Source organism: Panthera leo, chromosome C1, assembly GCF_018350215.1.
Source record: "Panthera leo isolate Ple1 chromosome C1, P.leo_Ple1_pat1.1, whole genome shotgun sequence".
Classification (NCBI taxonomy): Eukaryota; Metazoa; Chordata; class Mammalia; order Carnivora; family Felidae; genus Panthera; species Panthera leo.
The window spans coordinates 33228277-33251830 of NC_056686.1; the positions used below are offsets into that span (position 1 = coordinate 33228277).

At 45.7% G+C, this 23554-nt stretch overlaps 1 protein-coding gene across 9 annotated transcripts; it reads left to right on the forward strand.

Moving 5' to 3' along the window:
• The first annotated feature begins 4829 nt into the window (after nt 1-4829).
• On the forward strand, nt 4830-23377 carry LOC122228034 (erythroblast membrane associated protein (Scianna blood group)). Of its 9 annotated transcripts, none has more exons than XM_042952882.1 (12): nt 4830-5021; nt 10621-10710; nt 11091-11298; nt 11573-11851; nt 14172-14288; nt 14837-14869; nt 15884-15916; nt 17689-17709; nt 18511-18531; nt 18630-18656; nt 18750-18776; nt 20861-23377. In XM_042952882.1, exons 1-12 carry the CDS (start codon nt 4944-4946, stop codon nt 21583-21585), a joined length of 1659 nt encoding a protein of 552 aa, XP_042808816.1. In that variant the 5' UTR covers nt 4830-4943; the 3' UTR covers nt 21586-23377. The 9 variants fall into 9 exon arrangements, with proteins under 9 accessions (XP_042808816.1, XP_042808817.1, XP_042808815.1 ...); XM_042952883.1 differs by having other exon boundaries at nt 4830-5018; XM_042952881.1 differs by having other exon boundaries at nt 4830-4988; nt 10960-11298.
• Nucleotides 23378-23554: the final 177 nt, after the last annotated feature.

Consider the following 23554-nt stretch of genomic DNA (forward strand, 5'->3'; position numbering starts at 1 on the left):
AGAAAGCCATTCTAAAACGGACTGCATGCAGGGTATGAAGGAGTGGAAAAGCCGAAGTAGAAGATTAGGAAGAATAGTGGAGCCACTGATAAAAGTGAAGGTATGCTGAGTTAGCTTGGGAAAGGATAAAGAAGAGGGTAAATTAGAGGTGTGTGTGTGTGTGTGTGTGTGTGTGTGTGTGTGTGTGAGAGAGAGAGAGAGAGAGAGAGAGACACACACACACACACACACACACAGTTTGTATGTTAGTTTACACTCGAGGTGGCAATAGGCAAGAACAGTTGTCTAGCTCCAGAAAGGTACAGGTGTAGAGACACTGGTTTGGGATTCTTCATCAGGATAGTGAGGCTGGAGTCTGGAAGGAGGGGGAGTCTGGAAGGAGTGAGAGTCTGGAAGGAGTGAAAATCCCCTCCCCCTAATTCCTCCATGAGTTTATGATATCTATCTATCTATCCATCATCTGTCATCTTTTTGTGACCATCAACAGACTGTTGGCCAGTCTGCTTAATTCCCTAGTTGGCTGAGTCAGAGTTTATGTTGATACAACCACAGTATATTTTTACAATTGAGGTGTATACCATACTAAGATTACATTCACTTTATTGAATAATTTTTTTTCCTATAGTCAAAAATTGCCTTTTTCCCCCATTCACTTAGTTATGTATGCATCTATTGTTAATTCTTCCCCAAATTCTCCCTCTGGACTATAAAACATCTCTTGATCTGGTCTCGTGAATCTGGTGATCTTTCAATGTCTTTTTTTTTCTTTTTTTTTAATTGGAGACATCCTTCCTTAGGCCCATCCTCTTCTCTCCAAATTATCGTCTTGGCCTCACTAGGCAACTATTGTTGTAGGACTTCCCCTAACCACATTCTGGGGATTCCCATCTCTTCTCCCCGGTGCCAAATCCGTTGTGTCCTGGATCTTCCCATTTGTGGTTTATTCTCTCATTTTAGAATAGTGCATTCTCCAGTAACCTCCCCAGAAGGGGTTCATGGGAGGTAAATGTTTGAAACCTTGCTTGTCTAAAAATGGCTTGATTTTACTCTCACATTTGACAGTTTGGCGGGGTACAGATTTCCAGATTGGAAATCAAATTCTCTTGGAATTTTAAAGGTATTGATCTGTTGTCTTTTAGCTTCTCATGTGGCTAGACTTTTGAGAAATCTGATTTTTATTTTGATTTCTGTTACTTCCTGTGTAATTTTTGTTTGTTCATTTGTTCTCCAGAATTTTTTAGGGTATAGGTTTTTCCTTCATCCTTGGTGTTCCGAACGCTCATAATGACTTGTCATGGTAAGTCTTTTTCATTCATTGTACTAGACACTCCCTTTCAGTCAGGAAACGTGTAGTGTTCGATTTTGGGAGACTTTCTCTGTGATAGATTCCTTTGTTTTTAAAATCTTTTCTTTCTCATTTTCTACCTCTTGGTTTTGCTCTAGTTTATAAGAGATTTTCCTGAACTTCATCCCCGCTTCTTTTGTTGAGTGTTCTCATTTCTGCTCCAAAATTGTAATTTCTGAGTTTTTCCTGGTACCTGACTTTTCTTTTGGCACCCTCTTGCTTTCATGTTGTGGATTCAGGACCTTCTCTCATTTCATATACCTGAGGACATCAGTTGTAATTTTCTGCTCTTTCCTTTCACTTCCTAGATTATTTTTTGTTGTTTATTTTGGTCTCTAGCTTTGAAGCTGGAGGCTGTCCTCAAATAATGACAATAGCTACCAAATGTTGGGTGTCAAGCTCTGTTCTGAGTATTTTATATATTTTAACTAATTTAATCCTTATACTCTCCCAGTGAGGTAGTTACCATTCTTATCCTCAATTTACTGATAAGGAAACTGAGACACAGAAAGGTTAAGGCTCTCATCCTGGACACACCGCCTGGAAGTGAACCTGAATCTAATCAAACCTCCAGCTTTCCAAATCACAGGAAATATGAGGGATAGAGAAATAAATTAAATGATACCACTAGAAAGCAATCAGCCAAGTCCAGAATGTGGGACATTGTACGAGACAAATTTCTAAGTTTTACCAATAATCAAGGGTATAAAGACAAAAATCTTTAAAAAAAGGGCAAAGAGACCATTATGGAACAAAGGCACTTTAGAAACCGAACCACAAAATGTAATATGTGCGTCTCGTTTGGATGCAGATTTGAACAAACCATGTGTAAAAAGACATGTCTGACACCATTGAAAATGTGTGAACATATCAAATCATCAAGGATATCAAATAATATCAAGGGATTATGATGTATGTAGGTGTGTGTGTGTGTGTGTGTGTGTGTGTGTGTACCTTAAATGGGTTATATTTTTGGAAATTTGCCAGAGTAGAAATTAAACTAAGAAATTATTACTTCATTTAAACATGTCCTTACACGTTAACATAAACAAAATATGTTTTATGAGAACAGCTATTTTCTGAAGCAAAAAAATTAGTGAGAAGAGTGGTTTTGTTTCACACATCTGTCCATCTTTTAAGCGTCTGGCTTGATAAAAGACAGCTGTATTCTCGTATCAGCTCTTAAAAAATTTGATCCGCTGCAGTGGGCTGTGTGGTTGAAGTGGATGTGATTGGAAAAGGGGCATTTCAATCGCCTTCTCAAGTAATTGTGGATATTCTTCTTTGATACTTTGGCCAAACTTGGCCAATGGTGGTTTCTGAAAGGTTACTGCAGCATGGGATCTGCAGCCATCCCGGTGAACTTTTCTTGTCTTTTTTTCTCTCAGCTTTACTGAGATAAAATTGACATATAGGCGTACAACTTGTAGATTTGATACCCTTATATATTGCAAAATGATTACCACCATAGAGTCAGCTAATACCTCCATCGGGTCACATAATTACCATTTCTTTGTTGTGGTGGGAACCTTTAAGATGTGCTCTCCTAGCAACTTTAAAATGTATAAGCCGGTAATGAACTTTTCAGACTCTGTTACCACTGAATTCTCTTGCATTTTGAGTAGATCTTTTACCTTTGCGTGATTTTGTCAAGACATGCATTAGTCATTTGGAAGTTACTGGTTCACTGAGTTACACAGGTCTTTCAAATGTTGACACATTTCATTACATAACGTCAAAAAATCACTAATTACGTTTAAAAAATTTTTTTTAACGTTTATTTATTTTTGAGACAGAGAGAGACAGAGTATGAACAGGGGAGGGTCAGAGAGAGGGAGACACAGAATCCGAAGCAGGCTCCAGGCTCCGAGCTGTCAGCACAGAGCCCAACGCGGGGCTGGAACTCACGGACCATGAGATCGTGACCTGAGCCGAAGTCGGACGCTTAACCGACTGAGCCACCCAGGCGCCCCTAAAACAAATAATCGCTAATTATTAATGTCACTACCAATCTCAAGAGCATGATCTTTTTTTATTGGGAAGCTATCAAGCCCACAGCGGCAGATGAAATGTCAACACAGTGAAAAAAGCAAATAACAGTTTAGCATTATTACGAGCATAACAATACTGGGGGACCTCAGGAAAGGGTCTCAGGGGCTTCCGGAGTTCATGGACCCCATGGACCCCGCACATTGCTCTCCTAGAGAAACTCTTGCACATGTGAGCCAGGAAAGAATGTTCACAGCAGCACTGTTTGTAAAAGCAAAGGCCCAGGCACAACCCACATTTTTATCAATGAGGGAATAGACACACTGTTGGTATATTCATACAATGTCTACCACCCAGTGTTGAAGGAACGTACCAGAGCTCTCTGAATCAATCTGGATGAATTTCAGTATTTTAATCTGTACTCCACCAAAAAGCAGAGTGTGAACTGAGTCCTTCAGTGCAAGAGTTAGGAGGTGATCCCAGGAATCAGGAATGGGTGAGAAGAAAAGGAAGAAAAAACTAATAAAATGTGCATTATTGAGCTAATGACATCTGTGTGCTACTGTGCTCATTTCCTCTGGCAACTCTCTGAGGTGTCGCGTAGAATACAGCTCAGAACTATCCCTCAAGGTGTGAGTCTGGAGCCTTGTCCACTGACGCCTGTCACTGCCCAGCTGATCCCTTCAGGGCATTAAGGTTCCTGAACTTCTGGGCGGCACACAGGTCGAACAGCCTTCCCTTTGTGTAGAGCCGAGTCAGACAAGCAAAGAGACCCTGTGGTCTTTGAGGTGGCATGCTGGCAGCTTGCCTGCAAGTTTCAGCTACCCCAGGATCCGGGGAGGGGGATTGCTGAGGGGATATGGTGTCCACCACAGATGTCTGCTAGACTCAGAAACTAAGGTTGAGTGAACAAAAGGAAGTCACAGGGAATTACGTACAATGTATTACATTTTTACAAAGTTCAAAGATAAAGATATATCCTGCATTATTAAGGATACAGTTACGGATATTGTGCATATGCAGTTATGGATGTTATGAAAGCAAGACAGGCAGGAAAGGGTTTATCACATGTTGGGAGACAGTCAGCAAGTCTGTTTGCCAGAAAGCACATGTCAGGGTGCAGCTGGAGATAAAGGTAGTGAGGTAAGGAAGGTGGTTCATTGGTGGGTGTCTTTGAAACCAATCTTCAATTTTCCTCTAATATGGAAAGCAAAGGGCAGCGAGCTTGTGAGAAAGAACGCGACAGGATGGAAATATATGGAAGGGAATCACTCCGCCTGGGAGGGGAAGGAGGCTTTGGGGCAAAGTTCCCTCGCAGCGGGTAGCACTGGGAGGTTCCCTCGCTTTTAGGGAGCCTCCTTTCTGCTCTGTTTCTTTATCAGGGGCGGACAGGCAGGGTGTGGCTGGTTGGTGTATAGGAGGCAGCTAGAGGGGAGTGTGTGGGGCAGGAGAAGCCCCTGGCTGAGGGCTGAGGGCTGAGGGCTGAGGCCTGAGGCCTGAGGCCTGAGGGCTGAGGCCTGAGGGCTGAGGGCTGAGAATAAAAGATGAACTCTTCCCAGGCTCACCTCAGCCCTACCTGATGCTCCTGCCTGAAGCCTGATCTCCGTGGATGGACGGAGGGAGCGTTCCCAGCTTGGAGACTCCAGGTCTGCTGGTGAGGGACAAAGGGCCCCTGATTCCAAAGGTGGTGAGTCCTCCCTCTCTCTCCTCTTCATTCTCCTTAGTCCTTTGACTTTCTCAGGATCCTCAAGTTTGTTGGAGAAACTGTCCCCTTTCTCCTTACTCACAAGTACATTTTAGAAGACAAAATGGGGCAAGTGGAAATAAGCATAAAAGGATGAGGGACAAGGGGGCTGGATGGGTTTTGTCTAAAGATTCTCACTGAAGCAATATTGTTATCATTATTATTACAGCTGTCATGTATTTAGTCCTTCTTATTAGCCAGGTCCTATGCTCTGTGCATCTAGACCAATCATTTGTAGATTTGAGGAGTCTTCTTAGCCTGCTTGGGGTTGTCAAGGGAACTTCCCGTGCGTGGTTTTTTGTGTTTGTTTGTTTTGTTTTTTCTGATTTAGAAGGTTTTGAAATTAAACTCTTTAAAACTTAAACGTAAAATAAATAAAGAAATAAATAAAACTTAAACGTAAATGGGTGCCTGGGGACAACATATTTCCAACACGTGTAGTAGAAAGAAAATTGTTGCTATGTGAAGAATTTTGCAAACCGTTAAAGAGACAGATGCCCACATAAAAAAAAATGGACAAAGTATTTAGATAACTGACAAAGTCCAAATAATAAGTAATCAAAAAAATATAAATTAAAACAAAACACCATTAATTCTTTTAAAAGAGATACCATTTGGGGTACTTGGATGGCTCAGTCAGTTCGGTGCCCGACTTCAGCTCACGGTTCGTGGGTTTGGGCCCCGTGTGGGGTGCTGTGCTGACAGCTCAGAGCCTGAAGCCCGTTTCAGATTCTGTGTCTCCCTCTCTCTCTCTGCCCCTCACGCACTCACACCCTGTCTCTCTGTCTCTCAAAGTATGAATAAAAACATTAACAAATTTTTTACATAAATAAAAAATAAAAGAGATACCATTTTGCTACTCATTAAAATAACAAAGACTCTTTTAAAAACCTGAAGCCATGTGATGGCAATCTTGTGGGGAAACAAGCAATTTCCTCACTTCGGTAAACTGATATGACCTTTCTAGAAGGCAATTTGGCAGTGCAAATTAAAAGTCTCTCTATTTTAAAGATGGGAACCTCAAGGCCTAAGAATGTAAGTGACTTGCTTAAAGTTACAAAGTCAACAGTTAGTTAGGGACTAAACCAAGATTAGGGCTCAGACTTCTAACTCTGGCCCTCCAGGTCTTATCTGGTAGCGATGCTTAATACAGCAATGTGTTGGAAAACAACCTAAATATCCTACAATATAGATTTACTTTAAAAATTCTCGAATATCCATGATATCCGTGGCACATAAGTCATTAAAAGAATATTTGAGGGGCGCCTGGGTGGCTCAGTCGGTTAAGCGTCCGACTTCAGCTCAGGTCACGATCTCGCGGTCCGTGAGTTCGAGCCCCGCGTCGGGCTCTGGGCTGATGGCTCAGAGCCTGGAGCCTGCTTCCGATTCTGTGTCTCCCTCTCTCTCTGCCCCTCCCCCATTCATGCTCTGTCTCTCTCTGTCTCAAAAATAAATAAAAACGTCAAAAAAAATAAAAAAAAAAAGAATATTTGATGGTATGGGAAAATGCACACAATGTAGTGGTTAGGGAACATGACAGATATCAGCAGCATATATGGTATGGTCCAATTTTTTAAAAAAAGTTACATACATGCATGGAAAAAAATTTGACGGAATATATCTCTGGGTGGAGAGATTTCAGATGATTTAAAAATTTTAGGGGCACCTAAGTGGCTCAATCGGTTGAGCATCGACTTTGGCTCAAGTCATGATCTCATGGTTTGTGAGTTCAAGCCCCACACTGGGCTCACTGCTGTCATTGCAGGGTCTGCTTCGGATCCTCTGTCCCCCTCTCTGCCCCTCCCACATTCGCCCTTGCTCTCTCTCTCTCTTGAAAATAACATTAAAAAAAATGTACACTTAAAAAATAAATTTAAAAATTTTACCTATTTTTTTTTTTTTTTGATAATTTCCAGATTGTCTACGGGATAGAAAAAGCAGTATATTTTATTTAATAAAAACTTTTTAAAAAAAAATTTTTTTTTTTAACATTTTTTATTTATTTTTGGGACAGAGAGAGACAGAGCATGAACGGGGGAGGGGCAGAGAGAGAGGGAGACACAGAATCGGAAACAGGCTCCAGGCTCCGAGCCATCAGCCCAGAGCCTGACGCGGGGCTCGAACTCACGGACCGCGAGATCGTGACCTGGCTGAAGTCGGACGCTTAACCGACTGCGCCACCCAGGCGCCCCAGTTTAATAAAAACTTTTAAAAAATGGCTGAAATGCCATGGGGCTCTTCTGGATGTGAGCTGGAGCTGGCTGACTGGCAGGTGACTGTCAGGGCAGGAAACACTCATCCCAGAGGGCAAGTGTGAGGGGCTCACAGAGTCTAAGAGAATTTATAGCCACGACCAGGGAAGATAGGAAAGATGGCTTTTAGTTCCTTGAAGTTGGATAAGTACAAAGCAAAAGTTAAAGTTCAGGTATAGGAATGAAAAAATACCTGATTAGATTAACAATGTGTTTGGAGGACCTGCTGTACTATGGGGGACTCATAGCAGAGGTAGTAAGTACCCAGAGAGCCGGTGATGGAAGATTCCCACGCACTGTCTGTTCACCCTTTTATACTTTCAGTCTTTTTCTTCTACTCTGTCCCCCTTCTACCATCTTTTGCTTCTCCTCCCGATCTTACTTCGGTTTCTTCTCTCCATCTGACTTGGAAACGTACATTGAATACCCTGGTGCTCCTTCAGCACCGCTCTGCCCTCTGAAGGCTCTCAAAATTACAATCTGGCTAATCTGACTAATCCTGCTCTTCATAATTTTGTAAATGTAGGCATCAAGTTTCCAAATTAAGTTATTTCTAGCAAAGAACTGCAAGACAAACACTCGATATATAATTTTTCCTTTTCATAGTATACTGGAGTTAGAAAAGCTCCATCTATGGGGCGCCTGGGTGGCTCAGTTGGTTAAGAAAAGCTCCATCTAATCAAAATCCTTTAATAAGAGTATTTATTTTTTGCTAAATTTACTTTTGTGTTATGTCTTTTTATTATTTTATTATGCTTTATTAATAAGTTAGGAAATAGAGATGAGAAAAAATTGTCTATATTTCCAACACCTTAATTAATTTTAATGTTTTTAGTGTTTATTTATTTTTGAGAGAGACAGACTATAAGTGGGGAAGGGGCAGAGAGAGAGGGAGACACAGAATCTGAAGCAGGCTCCAGGCTCTGAGCTGTCAACACAGGGCTTGAACTCACAAACTGTGAGATCATGACCTGAGCCAAAGTTGGATGCTTAACTGACTGAGCCACGCACGTGCCCCACCAACACCTTAATTATCAATATTCATATTTTATAAGACTTCCTCTCAACTCCTTTCTTACACACTCTTTAGTTATAATCATTGTAAATATGTTATTTTGTATTTTGATTTTAACACATCATTATTAGTTTGAAACTAATCATTTGAAACACAGGCTTGATGAACCATAATTTACTTAGTCATTTCCTTATTGATGTACCTATAGATAGTCCAGTTTTTCACTTTTATAAACATACTGCTGAGATCATGTGACCTTTTATATTTAAGATTCTTTTCTTAGAATAGATTTCCAGGATATTTCTTACTGAATCAAAGGCAAATACATTTCTTTTTTTTTAATGTTTTATTTATTTTTGAGAGACAGAGAGAGAGTGTGAGTGGGGGAGGGGCAGAGAGAGAGGGAGACACAGAATCGGAAGCAAGCTCCAGGTTCTGAGCTGTCAGCACAGAGCCCAACGTGGGGCTCGAACTCACGAACTGCAAGATCATGACCTGAGCTGAAGGTGGATGCTTAACCGACTGAGCTATCCAGGCGCCCACAAGTAACGTTTCTTTACCTCTTGTTCCTTCCCAATTTACAATGAATTCAGCAAAGGTAAGTGAATCTCCTATTTTCAAGACAGGAGACTCAGGGCCTAAGAGTTTAAGTGATTTGCTCAAAGTTATAGAGTCACATAGTCAGTTAGGGACCAAGACAAGACTGAAACCAAGGCATCTGACTCCAGCCCTCAGTTTGCTAGGTCTACTAGCTTTTCTTTTACCATTTGGCTTTATTTAGCCTTAGATTCTTGGGAATTTTCCCATTGTCTTACTCTTTGCTCTTCTCAGATGAGATTATGCATGAAAGTCACATCTTTAATAAAAAAAGCTAAGACCTTACATTACACTCGTCACCCTCTACCCAACAACAGAATACAAACTTTAAAAAAAAGACATGAAATATGTGTCTCCTTTGCCTAACTTCTCTATTCAGTTTCTGAGTAGCTGGTAACCTGTGGGAAAGTGGGTGGGATGGGGCGGGGGGGGGGGGGGAATGTCCTAATTGTCATCCTAACCTCAGCGTGTCCTAGTGCTGTGTTGCCATTTGCAACCCTAGGGGATTAGAGATGGATATTACATGCGTCGTGACTGAAAAACAAAAACAAACGAAACAAAGACAACCCTAAAGCAGTGTGCTGTTTGCCATGAGAGAAACAGAACTGGAAATTCGTTCAAAGCTTAAGTCCATCCTCCGTTTTTCCTCCTCCCTTTGATGGCCCCACCTCCTCCAAGTCTCTTTTTGCCCTATTCCAAGACCTTCCGGGACCTGACCTGAGGACTTCTACAAAAACCCTCCTCTTTAGAAAGGATTTGAAATCTTGGGGAGAATTCAAGAGACATTATCTCTTCCCTGGAGTGTTTTTTACCTTTAAACTTCATCCCCGGTTGTGGCATGAAAAGGTTTGGTTCCCGCTAAAGGAATTTCAGGCAGTCGCAAGTAGGTGGGGAGAGTTTTATAGTAGGGAATCCTCTAGGGTGTCCTTTTGGTTAATGCGCAAGGTGCATTTAGTAATAACTAAACTGTGGTTAATGCACAAGGTGATTTAGTAATAACAACTACAGCACTTTTATTGAGCACTTTTTCTGCCGGGCATTTGCGGCAAGTGCTTTCCATGCATTATCTCCTTGCATCTGGGAAAAAGCTCCCCCCTTTATAGATTAAGCACTGGAGGCCCACAGATTTTAAACAATATTCCCAGGGACACGGAGCTAGTACATGAATGGAGCTAAGACTTGAATCCGCTGTGCATGGAAGAGCAACTGTGGAAGGGCCAGCAACAGGCCCTTGCCAAGCCTGGCTTGAGACACTAAATGCTAGAAGAAGCCTATATTCTGGTGTGCACCTGGTTAGTTCTGGGTGTAAGTTCTTGTTTCTCCAGACCCCTGCCTATGCCTTCGAAATCACACTCAGTGTCTCAGCCTCCCTGTCACCATGGCCCTCAGTCACGGCTTCCATGTTGAGCACTTACATCCTCCAATCCTCACAATAATCCTGCAAGGAGGCACAGTTATTATACCCATTTTAAAGATGGAGAAGCAGAGCCTCAGTCACAAGGTTACTCAGAGAAGTTAAGTCACGAGTTTCCACGGAGGTAAGTAGCCAAGCTGGGCTGTGGGATTCCAGAGTGCTTGCTGTGCGGCTCGTGCCTGCGCCCCCACCTCCTCCATTGTCCCCGTTCCCTCATCAAGCTCACCAGCCCTTTCTGGTGTCTCCCTGTGTCTGTCCTCCTAGTTCGGATGGAGATGGCAAGCTCCTCGGGCGCCTGGCTCTCCGGCTGCCTCGTGGCACTCGTGTTCCTCTGCCTGCCCATGCGTGTGTCAGGTAGGAGTTTGTGAACCTCTTCCCGTGTCCGGGACGTCTGCGGAAGGAGACCCAAGCGCAAGGGGGCCTTATTTCTTCTCACGTTCACTTCTAACCCCCACCCCCCAACCCCCCAGTCCTCTCCCAGGCCCCTCCCATGCCCTTCCCAGGCCCTGCCCTTCCCCAAGACGTCCCCTTCGTCCATGGCATAGCTCCTGCGCTCCCATCCCTCCCAGACGCCCTTGTCCCTTTTTTGTCCGCACCGCACAGGGGACACTGGCAACTTCCACCTGGCCCCGCTAGGGGGCACAGCCGAGCTGCCCTGCCCGCTCGCCCTGTGGCCGGTCACCGTGCCCACCGCGGTGACGTGGCTGCGGTCCCCACACCCGGACCGCTCCCAGGCGGTGCACGTGTTCCGGGACGGGAAAGACCGGGAGGAAGGCGTGATGCCGGAGTACAAGGGGCGAACGGCCATGCGGAGGGACGCCCGAGAGGGGAGCGTCAGCCTGGAGATCCGCCAGGTCCGGTTGGAGGACCGAGGGCAGTACCGATGCCAGGTCCAGATCGGAAACCTGACTCGAGAGGGCACCGTGACCCTGCAGGTGGCTGGTTAGTCATTGTCCAAGGGGGACTGAGGTGCCCCCGAGATCTGAATCGTGGGGTGCAGTTACCCTAGGGGCGGATTGGAGAAGGTATGAGGATGAAGCCAGAGACTGTCTCACCCCGTGGGGAGGAGGATGAAGGTGGGGAGAGGGTGGGCATGCACGTGCCGTGAGCAGCCCCTGCTGCCCCCCCACCCCGGAGACCGTGGGAAGAGGGGGAGGGCTCCCGCGGGGACCGCGCCCCCACGGCCAGGCGTCTCTGTTCCCTGTCCCCCTCCCAGTTGTAGGCTCCGACCCTTACATCCACGTGAAGGGCTACGACGCTGGATGGATCCATCTGGTGTGCAGGTCGGCGGGATGGTTCCCAAAGCCTTGGGCCGAGTGGAGAGACCCTCAGGGCAGGGTGCTTCTATCGCTGTCGGAGGCCCATTCCCTGGAAGCTGGGCTCTTCCGGACAGCGGTGTCCAGCAGAGTCAGGGACAGCACGCTCGGGAACGTGTCCTGCACCTTCCGCAACTTGGCCCTTGGCCAAGAGAAGACGGCAGCCATGGTCATAGCAGGTAAAAGCTGGGGCCGTAAATGGGCTTGAAGCCTCTGGTGAAAACTCCTACCTTAGTGGAAACCTTATAAAGAATTTTCACATTTTTTTAAATTCTAAGAGTAACACATGTTTGCAGCAGAAAACTTGAAAAAAAAAAAAACGAGGAACATTTTAAAGAAACCAACAAATGGCCTATAATGTCATAAATTAGAGAGAACTACTAACGTTAAAAAAAAAATGTATTTTGAGAGAGAGAGAGAGCACAAGCAGGGGGAGGGGGTGAGGGAGAGGAGAGAGAGAAACCCAAGCAGGCTCCATGCTGTCAGCACAGAGCTCGATGCGGGGCTGGATCCCAGGAACCATGAGATCATGACCTGAGCGGAAATCAAGAGCCCAACGCTTAAGGGACTGAGCCACCCCAGGGGCCCTGGGGCATTTCTTTCAAGACTGTCTTGTGTGCGTGTATCTCTGAGTGCGTATGTGTTTGCACGTATGTAATTTTCTACCTGGTGTCTTCTTCCTTTCCACTTCTAATGTCATGAGCATTTTCCGCCCATGTCCTTCAGTAGTTCTCTGCAACGTGACCTTTAAGGGCTACATAGTGCTTCATTGTGTGGTTATGGCTGAATAAAATTAATCGAAGCCCTATTTCTGGACATCTGGATGGTTTCTAATTTTTCCTCCTATTATAATGAGTGGTGCAGTGGACACCTTTGCACATATTTTGGCAAGTGACTTTGATTATTTTCTTAGAATGTGTTTCTAGAAGTAGAATTGAGGGGTTAAAGGGGTATGAACCTTTTAAAGATCCTTGAGACATGGAGGCCATGTGGCAGAGCAGAGTGGTTTTAGAGCCCAGAAAGATAGACTGTGGCCTGGGGTCCCGAGTAAGCAAGGGTCATGACCTCTGCCCCCTCCCTTCTCTTACTACTGCCACTGCCTCTCACTGAGTGCTAAGTGCTTTACCTGCCTATCCCTTTCTTTATTTAAACAAAAATTTTTAATGTTTATTTATTTTTGAGAGAGAGAGAGAGAGATCTGGGGAGGGGCAGAAAGAGAGGGAGATATAGAATCTGAAGCAGGCTACAGGCTGAGTTGTCAGCACAGAGCCCAGTGCAGGGTTCAAACTCACAAACTGCAAGATCATGACCTGAGCCGAAGTCGGAGGCTTAACCGACTGAGCCACCCAGATGCCCCTATTTATTTATTGTTTAATTAAAAAAATTTTTTTTTAGATGTTTTATTTATTTCTGAGACAGAGAGAGACAGAGCATGAGCAGGGGAGGGGCAGAGAGAGAGGGAGACACAGAATCCGAAGCAGGCTCCAGGCTCTGAGCTGTCAGCACAGAGCCCGTCGTGGGGCTCGAACTCACGAACCGCGAGATCGTGACCTGAGCTGAAGTCGGATGTTCAACTGACTGAGCCACCCAGGCGCCCAATTGTTTAATTTTTTTAAGTTTATTTATTTTGAGAGAGAGAGAGAGAGAGAGAGAGAGAGAGCAAGAGGGCAGGGGAGGGGCAGAGAGAGAGGGAGAGAAATAATCCCAAGCAGGCTCTGCCCTGTCAGCACAGAGCTCGATGTGGAGCTGGAACTCAGGAACCGTGAGATCATGACCTGAGCCAAAACCAAGAGTCAGATGCTTAACTGACTGAGCCACCCAGGTGCCCCATGATCCTTTTAAATCTCCCAACAACCCAGTGGAACAAGGATTATTATCATCTCTATTTTACAGATGGTAAGCCAGGCTTGGGGAGGCTCAGTCTCTCGCTCAGGGTCACATAATGTTGAGTGAGGTCTTGCATCCAGCCCAGGCTCTCCACCACTTGTGACGGAGCCTCTTCTGCTCTTTTTTTCTTCTTTCCTTTCTCCTTTCTTCCTGCCTAGGCTTTAATCTACTGCTGTAGCACCCCGGAATCTGTTCTGCCCCTGCTGCTAGGGCTCAGGGCAAAGATGTCACTGACTGTTGTTTCACTTGACAGGGAGGCAGGTGGGTACTCATGAGAAGACTGGAGATGGCCCCTGAGGAAGCACCTCCTATCCTCCAAAGTCCCCAGATAATGGTTTCATATAAGGCAGCATGAGGTTGTGGTTGAAAGGCTGAGTTTAACCCACTGTCTTCGGGCGGGAGCATCAACACCACTCCTAAGAGTCGAGTATCTCACTTTAAAGTTGTCCCCGGGTCATTCAGGGTTGGAGTTACTGACAGAAGCAAAGACACTCACCTGTCTTGGCTGGAGGTCTCTCCCTAAACTTGATGGAGACGGTTGGGATGTGCCTGAGCCGCCTGCCATCTGAAGTGGGGCCCTTTGAGGGTGGTTATTGGTGGTTTCTGTTTCAGCCCCATCTCCAGGGAAGATCTCCTCCTCAGCAATGGCTCTTGCTGTGATCCTGCCTTTCCTGGGGCTTCTCATCATGGCAGGCATTTGCCTCATTTGGAAGCAAAAAAGATCCAAAGGTAACTAAGTGGTAAGGGAGTCCCGGCCGAGACTGAGAAGTGGGACTGAGGCTTCTCTAGGAAATGGCCGGAAGGAAGTAGATGTGGACATGAGTTATCCCTAGGTTGCAGACCCTGCAAGCTGGCTGAGAGCAAACTGGTAGAGCCATGCTGGGGGACTCACATTGCAGAGAGGGTCAAAGAAACTGCAGAAAACTCCTGGGCAGAGCTGTGAATTCTCATCTTCTGATAAATTAGGAAAATACTGATCATGCCAGTCTTCTAATTAATTAAGAAATGCAGTGCTATCCATTAGATAAAACCCCTGTGAATGTGGTTGAATTTCATAGGATCTCGGGGTCACAAAGGATCCTGAAAGTCGTATAAGCCAACACTCCTTTCCCATCTGATGGTTTGAAGATCCTCTAATCCTTTCAAATAGTCACACACCCACAGGGACGAGGAGCAAAATCCTATTCAGGCAGCTTGTGTGGGCCATCTTTGGACAACCCTGCCTACTAGAAAAAGTCCTTCCTTTAACTGAGCTGACACATCTTTCTTTCTTCCAGAGAATCTTCTCTATGAACAGGTGGTGGAGGTAGGTAAGTGTCTTGAGCTTGGTGGGGATGTTACTGTGTTTTATTGGTTTTGTGCTCCCAATGACCACTGATTTAAATTGTGCACCTGAAAGTCCCAACATCTGATGTCCTGGTGGCAGGGGTGGTGGGGGGTCTATACCTGCCATTTCCAGTTTTTGCAGACTCTTACTTGTCACAGCTTGCCTTCCAGTATGTTTGGTGGTTTTTGTATGTGAACTCATTCCTTGGTCTTGCTCTCCACTCCTGTGGGAGTCATGTAGATCTAACGTGGGGGAAGCTTTTATTCGTTCAACAATTAGTAATTGTCTCCGAAGCACCCCAGACCATACTGGAGGCTGGGGACACAATGGCGAGTAAAAACACACACAGTCTGTGCCTTCTTGGGGCGTTCAGTCTAATCAAGGAAGCATATGTGAATGAAATGATTATACAAACAAATTGCGCACAGATGCCACGAGAGGGAGTTCTAAGGGTTGTAAAGACTGTAACCAGGAGGAACCAACCAAGCTTCAGGGACAGGAGAGGGGGGCCCTGAGGAAGTGATGTGTGATCTGGAAGACAGGCGGTCTGGAGGGAAGAGGGAATAGAAAACCATGTGCAGCAGAAGGAACAGCATGTGAAAGAAACAAAGTGTGGAAATGAGGCCAAAGATGACAGCGGATGAGGCTGTGGACTTGGCAGGGGTCAGCCCAGGTGACGCCCTGTAGATCACATGAAGGGTTTTGGTCTTTCCTATCAGAGCAGTGGTAAAGCAGTGAACCGGGCAATCTTGGCCAGAATTGTGCTTCGAGAAGCTCTCTCCGGCTGCAGTGTTGAGAAAGGACCAGAGGGAGCAATGGGACAAGATGTGGGGGCAGGTTGGGGGGCACCACTTCTGTCATCCAGATGAGAGATGGTGAGGGCCTGGGTCAGGGAGGTGGAGGTGGAGACAGGGAGGTTCAAGAGCAGGTGAACTCAATAGGCATCGGGAAACTTCAGAGTAACGGCACAGAATCTCATTTACTTTTCTTTCTCTAGAAAATCTTCTCTCAGACCACGCAAAAGAAAAAGGTAATTATATGTGTAGAATAAAGAGCAGGGAACAAATAACAAAGAATATATTCTTTCTATTTCTACATGAATGCTGACAGTCTATGATACATACTTTATACACACACACACACACACACACACACACACATTTTCCATTAATATTATTGGAATTCACTTTCCAATATCAAGGGGTTATAGGGCCGGTGGCCATGGTGAGGGGGTGCACTTGATCAGCATTCACGGGTCTGGATTGGCCTGAGGTCCCTACACCAGCCTTTCTGTCAATCATTGAAAAAGAAGGTCTATTTACTATTTAGAAAGGTACTATTATGGTCATGTGGGGTGTATGAAAAATCTGAGGAATCCATACAACTTTTGCACCGAGAGAGGCGGTATCATATGATGGGAGGGTCACAGGCTCTGGAGTCAGCGACTGGGTCAGTGATACCTGGCTCAGATCACTGCTCTGCCGCTTACCGGCCTTAGACAAGGCACTTAACTGCTCTGAGCTTCAGTTTTCTCGTCTGTAAAATGGGGACAGTAAGTCCCCTCACCTGATTGTTTTCAGGACTCAAATAGACAAAACTTCTTATTACAAAGCCTGGTACTCCTTTTTCTTCCTGCCATTTCATCTTCATTAATCGAGTGTCTGCTGTAAGCCACTGAGCATAAAAGTTAGACACTCAGGGCACAAACAAACAGGGGCTATGCCCTTAAGGTCTTGCTGGGAAGACAAGTCACTGGACCAGAAATGGCGATTTCAACATCTCCTCTCCTCCCTGCTTACATCTCCTCCAAGGCGATGGAAATGTGGGTGCGTGCACAACTCAGGGATGCTATGGCTGCTCTGTTCAAGAGCGGAAGGAACGGTGGTGTAGTGGGGCTGACCTCTGATTGGGAGCCAGACAGATGTGGGTTGGAATCCTGCCTCCTCGGCCACTTACTAGCCTGGTCACCTGGGCAAATTTCCACCTCCCTCTGAGCCTCAGACAACTACTCTATAAAATGGGGATACTAATTGTATGCACCTCACATGGTGGAGGGGGTTCAGTGCCCACCTCGTTATGAGAACAGGACACAATAAATGGAGACTGTTAGTAGTGGGAATAGTAAAAATCAACCATAAGCTCCTTGGAGGCTGTATTGTATTCAGTTTCACTGCCCAAGTGCCTAATGCCTAACACATGCCCCGCCCTTAGCACAGGGCCTGGCAGTGAACTCGAACGTGTAACTTTAGTTCTCTGGCAAGGCCAGTGCTAGGAGAAAATGTGGGCTGGATGGCGCCTCCAGAAAAGCCACAAGCACAGTAGTCTCAGGAGCTTACAGTTTATGTCCCGGGACCTGGGATCTCCAAATTTACCAATCTCTCTGCAGTTCTTCAGGGGAGTTACTGTCGAGAACAATACGAGCCAACAAGCCAATGCTATAGGCCTCCCGCTGGACACCATAGCTATTATAAACAGTAGGTTATAGAAGGAGAGCAAGGGACACACCCGTGTACACACAGTCACAAACGTACAGAAACACTCAGACAGAAAGAGAAAAGGAGCCGGGCAAAAAGGGAAGAGAAGGGAGAAACCGAAGTTCTGGGCAGCCCGGGTCACTGGGGAAAGTGGCGCCGCCAGGTTCACGGGTCTGAGCTTTGAGAGATGTGACTGGATTAGGGGCCGACAGGATGGTCATCGCCCCCTTCACTGTAGGGGACAGAGCCATGAGCCTTCCCGCGTGCATCCCAGGGATAAAGTGGCCACATGTGTTCACTTGTGCCTTTTTCTGTTTGTTTGTTTTAGGAAGGCTCCATAAAGTACTCAGTAAGTTCCGCTCCTCACCTGTGGCGCAAACCTCCTTCTGCTGACATCTTTGCTCTAGGATGAGTGTCTCAGTTTCACTCGTTGGGGCAGAAGAGGGGGGCAAGGGTACTTGAGGCCCTGGGGGCTGGGGATATACTGGCTCCCACAGCCCGCTTTTCTCAACTCTTCCCTGTTCCTCTTTCCCGCATAACTGTTATCTGCTCTCTATGCGGGAACCGTTTTACCGGGAAGAGCTGTACCTCCCAAAGGGGAAGCCGCCTGGAAGACCCCCTTTGATCACCTAGGGGGGACATTCCCTTAGGTGGGATCCAAAGCGTGTGTGTCCTCTTTAAAGTGAACGTGTGGAGAAGTGGGTCTCCGCCACTTCACGAACGAGAACTTCTTTGTAACAAAAAAAGTCTTCAGGCACGTGACATGTCTATTTTATTTTACACTGAGGAAACATACAGAAGAAAATCTAGTGGAAATTTGGTGATAGTTTCAAGTGAATTAATATTTTAGGCTTCTCCCGCAACATCTACAAATGTTGATGTTGTCGTGACCTGTGTGTAGAAGATGTGTTATTACTTGGTCTGCCGGGAAGTTGTGGGGGGCCGCAGGAATTTGGTGACCCTCTGCGGTGTCTCTGGGGCGTGCTGGCCCACGGCTGGGGGCCCGCTGCTCTTGCCGGCCCCGTCACCGGGGAAGCTCAGGGCATTGCTCCCCAGGATCTCATGTGGGGGTGTGGTTGGGATGGGACCGCAGCATTCTGGGCAGGTCGACGCCCTTGTTCTGATTGGTCCAACTGTTTTTCTTCTTTAGAGACCCTCCGGAATGAACTGAGTAAGTGTCCCATGTGCTTATGACTCCTGTATCACCTTGTCTCCTGTGGATTCTGTGTTTCCAGTGATAGCTCACCCCCTGGTTTCTTCTTTTATTAGAGTTGAAGAGAGCTGCAGCGAACTCAGGTGAGGTACACTTTCCCTGCATCTGACGCCCAAGCCCCAAGACTTCCCCGTTTCTCTGTCCGTAAACTCAGGCATCCCCTTTACGTCTTCCAGGCTGGAGGAGGGCCCGGCTGCACTTTGGTAAGTCACGCCAGCCAAATCATCCACATTTCAGAGCCCATTGCTCTGGTCCTGAGGAATTCAGACTGTCATTTAGAACTTTGTAAAAATCAAATCTGATTGTCTGCTTATCAGTTTTGAAAAATCTTCGTGATTTTGGGGTTCACATTTAGAGTTAGAAAGTCTCCCCTCTTTGTTTTGATCTTCCTATGAGTTCTCTATGAGTTTTGAGATTTATCTTAGGTTTGTTAGTTATTCACATTTCATCTTTGTGACTTGTCTGCTCCTGTCCTGTTCTGGCTACTTTTTTTTTTTTTTAAATGCTTATTTATTTTGAGAAAGAGAGACAGAGTGCCAGTGGGGAAGGGGCAGAGAGAGAGGGAGACACAGAATCCGAAGCAGGCTCCAGGCTCTGAGCTTTCAGCACAGATCCCAAAATGGGGCTCGAACTCATGAACCGTGAGATCGTGACCTGAGCCGAAGTCGGACGCTTAACCGAATGAGCCACCCAGGTGCCCCGGTTCTGCCTACTTTTTGATTAGTGAGGATATTATTTCTATATAAAGCATACTAGTTCTTTGTCATGTTTTTCACAAATTATTTTTCTGACTTTTTCATTTTCATTTTACTTTCCCTATAATATTATTTTTTTATGTATGAACATTTTGTTTTTTATGGAGTCAAATTTATTCATCTTTTCCTGTATTGTCTCTTCCGTGCTTTCACGTTGGGGAGGTCCTTCCTATCCCACAGCTGGGCCAACAGCCAGTGCTCTTGTCTCTTTCCACACCCCTGCCACATCCTTCTTTCTCTGATGATCAGTTTTCTTGGGGCATGGTGATTGAGACTCTCAGAGAAGTGAATGGGTGACGCAGAAGCTCCAACAACGCGTACTACACAAAAGTTTCGCAGGCTCATTCTAAAAGATTTGCACATCTCTTTTCATTTTATTCCGAAATAGCTTGCAATCTGTTGCTGCTGTTTTAACGAGACCTGTTATTTTCACTGTTTTGTAGTCCGTATCAGTTTTCCAGCTGCTCATCCCCCTTCTATCCACACGTCTTCCTTCAGGCAGGTCTAATAGAATCGGTGAGTTGGCACTTAAGAGAACACCAGGTCACCTTGGTTGGCACTCCAGGAGCTCACAAACTCTTCTGACATTCGAGGTCTGGCTTCCTCCCACCACCTTGACTGAGTACAGATTTCACGGATTTACTCTCCAAGAAGAGCCTGTTTTCTGTACTTGGTGAAGGAGAGAGGCTCACTGTGACCCTTATAGTCCACAATTTTAAGGAAGAATCCTTTTGAATCCTTTTCTCTATCCTAACATTTAGCAATAGTAATCATAAGCAATAATTTTATTTTTTTAATGTTTACTTATTTTTGAGAGACAGAGAGAGACAGATGATGAGCAGGGGAGGGGAAGAGAGAGAGGGAGACACAGAATCTGAAGCAGGCTCCAGGCTCTGAGCTGTCAGCACAGAGCCCGATGTGGGGCTTGAACCCACGAACTGTGAGATCATGACCTGAGACGAAGTCAGATGCTTAACCGACAGAGCCACCCGGGTGCCCCATTTTAGCTACCAAAATGAGCATCACACCCTCACTGTGTGAACTCGGCACTATCTCATGCATTAGTTCCTCAAATCTGTACAACAGCCCTACTCCCATTTTACAGAGGAAGGAACTAAAGTTGGGAGATAAACAACAAGCCCAAGATCACATAACCAGCGAGTGGCAGAGCTGGGACATCCTAGCTGGCTACTGGATCTAACATCAAAGCCCATGTTTATCATACATTAGATTCCTTTGGAACATCGAAGACAAAGGCAGTATTTCCTAAGGATTAAGGCAGCTTCACAGATGATGAAATACTTTTTCCTCTTTCACTTAATACACTGCCAACAGATCTGAGGGACTGGAAGACAGTTTTCTTTGGTTCTAGTACTTATAGGGGAGGGAGAACCATGGACTCAAATAGACCAATGACAGTGGTCACAGCCTAGGGATTATCTTTCCCTCCAAAGCTACCCAAAGATCCCAAAGATCTCAGGGGATCTAAGACCTTGTCTTCCCCAGCCTCACCTGTCGGTGACTCTCTGCAGTGGCAGTGACCCTGGACCCGGACACAGCACATCCCAAACTCATGCTGTCTGAGGACCGGAGGCGTGTGAAACTTGGAGAAAGAAAGCAGCCTGTGCCCGACGGCCCCCAGAGATTTGACTTTGTCGTCAGCGTCCTGGGAGCTGAGTACTTCACGGCGGGCTGTCACTACTGGGAGGTGTTCGTGGGAGATAAGACCAAATGGGCCCTGGGGGTGTGTAGCGAGTCTGTGGGCAGGAAGGGCAAGGTCACCGCCACGCCGGCCAATGGACACTGGCTTGTAAGACAGAGTAGTGAGAAGAAGTATGAAGCTCTCACATCCCCGCAGACCATCCTGCGCCTGAAAGAGCCCCCACAGTGTGTGGGGGTTTTCCTAGACTATGAAGCTGGAGTCATTTCCTTCTACAATGTGACCAGCAGATCCCACATCTTTACTTTCACCCACAGTTTCTCTGGCCCCCTTCGCCCTTTCTTCGAGCCTTGCCTTCATGATGGAGGGAAAAATACAGCGCCTCTAATCATTTGCTCGGAACTCCAGAAATCAGAGCCATCAACTGTCCCCAAGCCAGAAGAAAAAGGCCATGCTAATGGAGACATGGCCATGAAGGTGGACCCTTCCTTACTCCCCCCTCAAGCACCGGAGCTTTCCCCACTCAGGGATATGATCCTGCCCTGGCCTTCTGACATTGGCCCTGCCCTTCAGGGGCTCAAAGTTCCTTCTTTTTAGGGCTGTGCCTCATTATCTGCCCCCCTGAAGGTCCGGCACCGGGCCCTGCATTTTAGGCTGCTGGCCCAACACCTGATTCTGAAACATCTCATCTCCTTTCCCCAAATCTAGACCTTGTGATTTCTGTTCATATCACCTTCCTCCCAGGACTCAGTTCTAAACTCTGTCATCCTTCTGGGGACTTCAAGTTCCCACTGTCCTGGAAGAATTCTTGAAAACCAGACGAACAATCACATTAAGTTTAGGTGGTGATGGTGAATGTGTGTCACCAAGATACAGGTGTTCTCTACTCGAGGGACTATTTATAGAGGAACTTCACTCTACTTCAGCTTGCTCTTGACCTCTTAGTCATGAAGTAATGGTGCCCAGTCCCTGACTTTTCTCTGATCCCCTCCAGAATGGCGTTTCTTCTTTTCTCAGGGCAGGCCTCTAGCTCCCAAAGTCAGCTTTTTAAAAGTAAACATTTTTTGGGTCACACACTCTTCCTTCTTTCTTCTGGAACAGGGGGTAGGTCAGCTAGAGGGATAAAACAGGCCATCCTTTCTTTTCTATTTCCTTGATGCTTTTTTGCAGCATAGTGTCCTGACATCCAGAGCTAATGTACATGTTTTCAAAGCTAACTTACCTATTGATGATAACCAGGTATAAGAATTTTAAATGAGGTAGCCATAATCCCAAAAAGACTGCGGAGTACAATCACGGAGCTGGGACACACAGCTTCAAACACAGCAGCCCAGCTGTGTGTGTGACCTTGAAAAAACAGCCATGGATGAGTTCGTCTGTTACCCTGGCCCTTTTGAATCTCCTCCCGGGATTTAGAGAGGCCCAGCCAGAAAAACGGTAGTTTTAACCACAAAGGTAGAAGCATTTTTTTTTTTTTCCTATAAGACCATCATTCTGGTAGACTTGACTACTTGTGTGGCAAACAGCCTCTTAGGTCAGAGAGTATTGATTTCAAATAGGAAGTCGGTAGACCATGTGTGAGGATAAAATAATGAGCCTCATTTTTTGGTGTGGATTGCAGAAAGAAGCCTATTTACTTTCAAGTCACTCCACAAAGGTGATCTGGCCTCTTTGTGGAGGTACTGGCTATCAGTTTGCAGATGAGCACACAGTTCTACCCAACAGAAACTAGATCTTTCTGTCAGAAGTTCTCTCTGTTGGTGCTTATAATAGTTAGGGTCCTCCAGAGAAAAATGTATTTGTGTTATCTTTACATGTATAAAGAGATTTATTACAAGGAATTGTCTCATATGATTATGGAGGCTGGCACTTTCCAAGATCTATCTGCAGGGTTAGTCAGCAAGTCAGAGACCCAGGGGAGCCAATGGTGTAGTTCCAGTTTCAAGGCTGACAGGCCTGAGACCCAGGAAGAACCAATATTTCCATTTGAGTCCGAAAGTAGGAAAAAGGTGGATGTTCCAGGCTGAAGACTGTCAGGCCAGAAGAATTCTCTCTTACTAGGAGAGGGTCAGCTTTTTGGTTCTATTCGGGCCTTCAACTGATTGGATGGGGCAGGCCCACATTAGGGACAGCACTCTGCTTCACTCACTCTACCAATTTAAATGTTAATCTCATCCGAAAACACCCTTCCAGAAACAGAATCATGTTTGACCAAATATATGGGCACCCTGTAGCCTGGTCAAGTTGATATATAAAGTTAACTATCACAGTGCATGGGTGAAATTTTCTGTTTGCTTTTGTACATGAACGAGAAGTTGTGGGGAAAGGCTTTGGACTGGTAACAGACAAGCACATTATGGGATTGGTTTTTGAACAACCTTGAATTCACCCAAGCAAGCTTTAACCACAGTTAGAAATAAAGCCACAGTTTTATTTCTGATCTGCCTTCTCAGTATTTTATTTATATCAATTTATAAGCAATAGTGTGTGTGTAGGATTTATATTTCACTCACTCATATTCAGTTTCAAACATACTTTCCTGAATATCCTAATCTAATTCCCATTG

Bases quoted from the DNA above. Each gene is read 5' to 3' on its own strand.
- LOC122228034 (XM_042952877.1), top strand. From the start codon at position 4,944: ATGGACGGAGGGAGCGTTCCCAGCTTGGAGACTCCAG. The intron at 11,299-11,572 runs GTTAGTCATTGT...TCCCCCTCCCAG, and splicing joins CGTGACCCTGCAGGTGGCTG to TTGTAGGCTCCGACCCTTAC. The intron at 17,710-18,510 runs GTAAGTTCCGCT...TTTCTTCTTTAG, and splicing joins AAGGCTCCATAAAGTACTCA to AGACCCTCCGGAATGAACTG.